This window comes from Suncus etruscus, chromosome 9 (genome assembly GCF_024139225.1).
Source record: "Suncus etruscus isolate mSunEtr1 chromosome 9, mSunEtr1.pri.cur, whole genome shotgun sequence".
In the NCBI taxonomy this organism is placed as follows: Eukaryota; Metazoa; Chordata; class Mammalia; order Eulipotyphla; family Soricidae; genus Suncus; species Suncus etruscus.
The window spans coordinates 14428604-14436332 of NC_064856.1; the positions used below are offsets into that span (position 1 = coordinate 14428604).

The 7729-nt window shown below is 44.0% G+C and overlaps 1 protein-coding gene across 1 annotated transcript; it reads right to left on the minus strand.

Moving 5' to 3' along the window:
* Nucleotides 1-3137: 3137 nt before the first annotated feature.
* LOC126018372 (sentrin-specific protease 2-like) lies at nucleotides 3138-4868 on the minus strand. The gene has a single exon (XM_049780523.1). It carries the CDS (start codon nucleotides 4866-4868, stop codon nucleotides 3138-3140), a length of 1731 nt encoding a protein of 576 aa, XP_049636480.1.
* Between the last annotated feature and the right edge of the window lie 2861 nt (nucleotides 4869-7729).

Here is a 7729-nt window from a genome sequence, read left to right on the forward strand (position 1 = left end):
CCTTCCCCTCTCCTCTCCTCTCCCCTCCCCACCCGTTTCCTTCTCTTCCCTTCTCTATTCTTCTCTTCTCTTTTCTTCCCCTCCCTTCCCTTTTTTCTTCTCTTCTCTTCTCTTTTCATCTCTTCTCTTCTAATCTCTTCTCTTCACATTTCTACACTTCTCTTCTCTTTTCTTTCCTTCCCTTCCGTTTTCCCTTCCCTTCCCTTCCTTCTTTTCCCTTTTCTTCCTTCCCTTCCCTTCCCCTCTCCTCTCCTCTCCTCTCCTCTTCCCTCCTCTCCCCTCCTCTCCCCTCCCGTCCCCTTCCCTTCCCTTTTCTTCATTTCTTTACTTTTTTCTCTTCTCTTTCCTTCTCTTCTTTTTTTCTCTTCTATTCCCTTCCCATCCCTCTTCCCTTCCGTTCCTTGCCTTCCCTTCTTTCCCCTTCCCTTCCCTTCATTACCTTCCCTTCCCATTTCCCTTCCCTTTTCTCTTCCCTTTTCTCTTTTCTTTTTCCTTCCCTTTTCGCTTCCCTTTTCCCTTCCCTTCTCCCTTCCCTTCTCCCTATCCTTCACCCTTCCCTTCCCTTTTCTTCCCTTTTTCCTTCCGTTTTCCTTCACATCACTTCCTTCTCTTCCCTTCTTTTTTCTTCCCTTCCCTTCTCTTTCTTCCCTTCCCTTCCCTTCCCTTCTCTTCTCTTCTCTTCGCTTCTCTTGTCTTCTTTTTTTCTCTTTTCATCTCTTCTCTTCTAATCTCTTCTCTTCACATTTCTACAGTTCTCTTCTCTTCTCTTTTCTTCCCTTCCCTTTTCTCTTGTCTTGTCTTGTCTTCTCTTTTCATCTCTTCTCTTCTTATCTCTTCTCACATTTCTACACTTCTCTTCACTTTTCTTCCCTTCCCTTCCCTTTTCCCATCCTTCCCTTTTCCCTTCCCTTCCCTTCCCCTCTCCTCTCCTCTCCCCTCCCTCCTTCCTCTCCCCTTCCCTTCCCTTCTCCTCTCCTCTCTTCTCTTCTCCTCTTTCCTTCCCTTCCTTTCCCTTCCTTGCCTTTCCCTTCTTTCCCCTTTGCTTCCCTTCCTTTCCTTCCCTTCCCTTCACTTTCTTTTTCCCTTCCCTTTTCCCTTTCCTTTTTTTCCCTTTCCTTCCCTTCTTCCTTCCCTTCTTCCTTCCCTTCTCCCTTCCCTTCTCCCTTCCCTTCTCTTTTTCCTTCCGTTTTTCTTTTCATCACTTCCTTCTCTTCCCTTCTTTTTTCTTCCCTTCCCTTCTCTTCTTTCCCTTCATTCTCCTTCCCCTTCCCTTCCTTTCTCTTCTCTTCTCTTCTCTTTCAATTTCTCTTCTTCTCTTGTCTTCTGTCTACTGAAAAATCTCTTGAGAAAGCCACAAGATGGCAAACTGAATTTATCACATAGCAGTGCCCAAGCTGATATGCCAAGAATGACTAAGTGAAAACCGTCTACCAGAGGCGCCTTAGCAGCAGAAAGTTACCTCTTTTGTCTGTGAAGGCAGACAGTATGGACCTGCCCTTGCTTCCAGATTGGATACTGCGAGAGGCTGATTGGACCTCTCTTTTTGTGAGTTTCTTTTCTCTTCTCTTCTTTCTACTGAAATTACCTGTGAAGGCCACGAAAGGCCCAGCCAATCCTGGTTCCTCAAGTTATCCAAACAGAAAGACAAAAAATATTAAGGAAAACCGGTCAAGAATTTGTGAAAGGTCAGTCGTGGAGCATATGAGGTATGAAGAGGGGTTATGGGGGGGGCACCTTAAATTACTTGTTCCATGGAGTTGGAAGTATTTTGAGTTGAAAACTGACAACAAACCTTTTACTTTATTTTATTTCATTTACTTCATTATTTTTATATTTTATTTTATTTATTTATTATTTTGTTTTCTATTTTATTTTACTTTATTTACTTTATTATTTTTTCTATTTTATTAATTTAGTTTATTATTTTGCTTTATATTTTATTTTATTAATTAATTTTATTTTATTTTACTTTTGGGTCACACCTGGCAGTGGTCTTCGGTTCCTCCTGGCTCCGAGCTCAGAAGTCCCTCCTGGCAATAGGGTATTTGCCTGCAAGCAGCTGAACCAGGACTGAAGGCGGTTTGATTCCTGCCATTCCATATTATCCCATGCCTGCTAGAGTGATTTTTGATTGCATAGCCAGGAGTTACCCCTGAGCACAGCCAGGTGGGAACCAAAATAGGAACAAACAAACAAAAAACCAGCATAAGCATATCTGTACGGTTTTCAATGAACCAGAAAAAAGAGTTAAATTCAAACTTTCATATGCAAAACAGATTATTGTAGAACTGACAACTACAAATTGCAGTGAGGAAGCATAAGTGGAGAAGATAAATGTCTAATGAACAGAAATCTTAATTTTAGATTTTCGGTTTTGTATTTGTTTTTTGTTTGTTTTTTGGGCCGCATAAGATGACACTCAGTGGTTTTCTTAGGTCAATCACCGCTAAAAATGGATAACTTCATCATTGAGCAGTGATAGTTTTCCCAGGTCTACAAATCTCCTGGAGTGGTTTGCTGTTTGAAAGTACATCTCGGGGGCCCGGAGAGATAGTACAGCGGTGTTTGCCTTGCAAACGGCCGATACAGGACCAAAGGTGGTTGGTTCGAATCCCGGTGTCCCATATGGTCCCCCGTGCCTGCCAGGAGCTATTTCTGAGCAGACAGCCAGGAGTAACCCCTTAGCAATGCCGGGTATGACCCAAAAACCAAAAAAAAAAAAAAAAAAAAAAAGAAAGTACATCTCGGGATATCATCCTGAGTTCCATGACCTAGTGCATTACTGATGCATGGTCTTTTCCATGGTGTTTTGTAAGTTCAAGAAGATCTAGTTTGCATCACTTTATTTGCTTGAGCAATTTTTCTTTTGTATCAAATATAGATAATTTATAACAATATAAATAAATATTCAGTATCCTTTGTTTTTGTGTGTCTGTGTGTGTACAGACCGGTCCAAGGCTCCAAACAGGGATAGTCTGATGAACAGGGTTGGCAGCAACCATCATGATCTAGACTACTTAGTACCTGGAAGAGCCGAGCAGAGGCAGGGATTTTTCATCTACAGCGAGTAAGGTATGTGGAAATACCTGTCCATGTAAGAGCCAGCGGTAGTAGTTAGAGGGACCACAAGGACATTCTCACAGCAACTGTTGGTGAAGGATTTCCCGTACCATTTTCTTCCGGAAGACAGGCATCTGGTGCTGAGTGAATGTGATTGGTTTGTCCCTCGAGATATAATTGGCAAATTGACAAGTAAACACTCCACAGTCACTTCGATTGAACTGTTGGGGAATCTCATGTGGCTTCATGCTGTAAAGTGTCCACTCCAGGAGATTCAAATCAATATTTCTTTTCGTTTGACTTTCCTCCTGTAAATACTGAAGGAGCATCTCACAGATCTTGTGGCCCTTGTGACCCATTGAATCCAGGTACTTCAGAGACTTTTTTCTTACATCTATCACCACGAGGCTCCAATGTACCTCTTGATGAATAGGCACCAAGATCAGTTCCTGGTCAAAGAGATTGACCCCTTTGGTCCACCTCTTTACTGCTTGGTAACCAGCAGACATTAATTTCGGGTAGAAGAAGGTACTAAAAGCATGAAGTGCTGGATAGTCTTGTTTTCTGTTTCTTTCCATGATCAGATTCATATAAAAATTGATGACTTCATCATTGAGCCACTGATCATTCCTCAAGGTCTGGAGATCTCCTCGAGTGATATGCTGTTTAAAGGCACTGCTTAGGATCTGATCCCGAGGACCAGGACCTAGTGCATTCCTGATTTCCTTCTCCATATCTGCCGTCAATTCAAGATCATCGTCCATCCTTTTCTCCGTTGATTTTCCGGAGCCAAGTTTGTCTTTGCTCTCAAGTCTTGAGACTTCCCTCTTAAGTACACCTTTGCTTCCATCACCCAGGTTAAGTGGGGATGACAATGTTTCAGAGAAATCCGGTTCTAGCTGGTGTCCCGTGGTACTTTCATTTTCGAGTGTGACTCCAGTGCTCTTCTCTCTAGTTGAAACTTTTCCCTTTGAACACGTCTCCTCAATTTTCACTTTATGGACAGGTCCACTTGTTTCAACAACCCTAGATGGTCTAGGATCGAACTGTGTTGTTTTAAAGCCATGACTTGACTCATCCCCCAAGATTTTGCTCTTAAATGTGTCCATCTGACTTCTTGGAGAACTAGGATGTGTTGAAGTTGCAATAGGCATGGAGCTTCGTTGGCTGACTCCTTTTCGTGGCTCCAGTAAATGTTGGACCTTCTTTCTCTCCTCTTTTTGAAAATCCTCTTCCACAGTAGAGTGGGGTCGCTGCTGAACCTTGGCACTGTCTTCAGAGACAGTCTCTGTTGACACTTGTTCTTTCACTTGGTGAATAAGGTCGCCTACTCTCCTTCTTTTAGCAGATATTACTTTGGTGTCCACTGTAGGAAAGAGAGTGTCATTCTGCTCCGTCAAGTGACCCTCTGATCTTTTCAAGCTGGAGAGGGAACAAGCATCCGGAGAGGAACTTTTCAAATCCTTTCCATGAACTCTTCGGCAATGGGGACTGCCTTTCCTTTGCTGACTAATACAGTCTAATCGTGGTCTTTTATCAGGTGTTTTCTCCATGTCCCCTGTAGACAACAGAGCCTCATGCTGCTCCTTCAAGTGACCCTCTGATTGTTTCAAGCTGGAGAGGGAACAGGTAGCCGGAGAGGGACTTTTCAAGTCCTGTCCATGATAAGCTCTTCGGCCATGGGGACTGCCTTTCCCTTGCTGACTAAGGCAGTCTAATCTTGGTCTTTTATCAGGGGTGGTATCAGTGTCCTCTGTAGAGAACAGAGTGTCCTTCTGCTCCCTCAAGTGACCCTTTGATCGCTTCATGCTGGATTGAGAACAGGCACTTCTCAATTCGCTTGGGTAAACTCTTCGGCAATGCGGCACCCCAGGCTCCCTAGGCTGGGGCCCGGGGCCAGATGCCAAGTGAACTTTCAAGCCTGCCCTTGCAACTTTAGCAACCAAGTACTGGCCAGTGAGTGACTTCTCTCAAAGGAGGCTGTATCAAACAGTCTTTCTCCTTTGCGACTGATTCCTCTCTCTCAGCTCCCCTCCCTCTCCCACCCTCCCACCCCACGCTACCCCACCCCCCTCAAAGTGAAGTGACCACACAACCCTTCTCGCCTCGCAATTGAAAACACTTGCCTCTGAGCAGAACCAGCAGTTAGAAAGCCTCCTCTGCGACCTGCAGGCGACACCCGGGAGAGAGGATGCGTCTGCCTCTGGCTTGGTCGTGTCCACCTGGCCTGGGACCAAGTGGGGCTGACGAGTGAGTGAGTAAAAGACTATGCGATGTTGAGAGAGCACTAGAGGTGCAAGTACTGGTAGCGGCCTGTCCCGTCAGGTCCAGTCCGCCAACACAGTTGCCAAGCGAACCACAACGTCACCGGACCTCTCGAGATCCAAACCTTCCGGCCACCACTCTCGCGCTGGGAGGTCTTCCGGGATACCCGGGTGGGGGCGGGTGCACGCGGAGAGGGCGCTGCAGCAGCCCCCTGGGAGCGCTACTGGCTCCCACCTGCTCCAGCGCCATCTTCGCAGGGGGGCTCAAGCTGGGGCCACTGGCTGCTCCCAGGAATGGAACATGGTGCCCAGAATCCGAGCCTACTATTTGGAGGTACAGGGAGCAAGCAGCAGTGGAGGCCCATGCACCCCACAAGTCAAGCCCAACAATGTCCGCCCTTGTTCCTGCCTGCCAAATTCAGTTCTCACTTTGTCTTTTTGCTTTAGCTTTGGTCTATGCGCCACCCATGGTTGTACTCAGGGGCTACTTATTTTTGCGACTTGTTTTTGGTGGGTTATCCCTGGGATCATACGGTAGAAGGAGGGTACCAGAACCAACCAGATATATGATCACTAAGTAGGAAGCTAGACACAGAGGGGACCTCTTATTCTAGCAGCCCGGGGGTGAGGGTGGGGGAGTGTGGAGGCAGGATGGGAACTGGGGTGGAGGGAGGGCAAATTTGGTAATGGGAATTCCCCTGATTCAATGTTAATATGTACCTAAAATACTACTGTGAAAGATATGTAAGCCAATATGGTTGAAATAAAAATTATATATAATTATATATACATAAATATATTTATAAGAAAGAAACCCTTTGAGGTTCGGAGTGGTAGCACTGCAGATAGGGAGGGCACTTAGCTTGCATAGAGCCACTATGGGTTCAATCCTTGGTAACCCATACAGTTCTCTCAACCCACCAAGAGTCATTCCTAAGTGCAGAGCCAAGAATATCTCCTGAACATGATAGGATGTGGCCCAATAAAATAAACACAAGCACCAAACACAGGGACCCTTTGACCTATCTCCCCAGCCCCAGAAACTATAACTGCCCCTTTATTACTGATCACAAAGAAAAGGAACAATGAAGATAATGAAGTATCCTTAGCAGCTCTTTGGAAAAAATGAAATCATGAAATTCACTCGTATATGGATGAATATGGAGATTATTATGCTGAGTGAAGTGAGTCAAATGGAGAGGAGTAGACGTACAATATCTTCATTAATTTGTGGAATGTAAGAAAGATAATTTCCTGAGACAATAGAGATGAGGGCCAGAGAACCAGGCAGTCCATGGGTGGAAGCTTGCCACAGGAGTAGTGAATGCAGTTAGGGTAGAGAAGGATTCATTATGACAATGCTAGTTGGAACTAATCACTCTGGACAAGAAAGGGACATCGAAGTGGGATAAAGTGAAATACATAGTATCCCTTCATTAACAATAGTGATAACCACAGTTTCAAAAAGAAAAACAGGAATCTAGTGAGTGAGAGTGGAGAGAAAAGTCAAATGCCTCCACCAAAGGCAAGCAGGAGGGAGATAAACTGGGTATATTAGTGGTAGGAAATATGCAGCGGTGAGGAGTGGTACACATTCTATGATTTCAAGTCGATCATGAACAATTTAGTATTTACAGTACTTAAATCAAATATAATAAAACAAAATTACAAAATACTAAATATTTCTAGAATTGATCTTTTGAGTACTTTCATGTATACCCCTTTATGTACTTCAACGATGTTCTCCTATTAGTATTTTGCTCTAGGAAGATGTGATTCTTTGCTTTGTTTCCTTGGTTCACTGTAGTAGTTGTTACACAGTCTCTAGTTCCTCTACCAATGTCTACTACTGATGGACTATGGGATCACGGGATTTGTCTGTCTCTATGTCAATCTAGTCGCACTTGGTTTCTCATTGGACAATGTTTTATAAGTACTGCACATCCGATTGGTAGGAAAACCGGATGTTCCCACCTCTAAGTGTGACCTATTTCCACATATAAAGAGGCAAGTCAGGAGAGGAGGTGTGGCTTTTAGGTCTTGAGACTTTCTAGTAAGGCTGCTCACAATGTGGTCTCTGGCCTGAAGTCAGGGTAAGGTGGGAATTTTGGAAATGTTTTCTTTCTTTACTTGTGTGTTTGACATTTTTGCAGACTCCTTCTACAATGCTCATGAACTATTTTACTGAATATTTTAGGTTTCAAAATTAGGATTGTTTGGGAAATGTTTTATGCTCAATATTAAGCACAAAATTAACCTTAGTTTGAAGGTTAATCCTGAGCTTGATGTTCATCTTGAACCTTTTATTTTTAGCAAAGTTTCGTTCCATCTACATCAACTACTTCTAGAAGCTGAAAAACTTTTTCTGCATTCATACCAGCTCTACATTTAAAAGCACATGTTCC

Bases quoted from the DNA above. Each gene is read 5' to 3' on its own strand.
- LOC126018372 (XM_049780523.1), bottom strand. From the start codon at position 4,868: ATGAAGCGATCAAAGGGTCACTTGAGGGAGCAGAAGGACACTCTGTTC.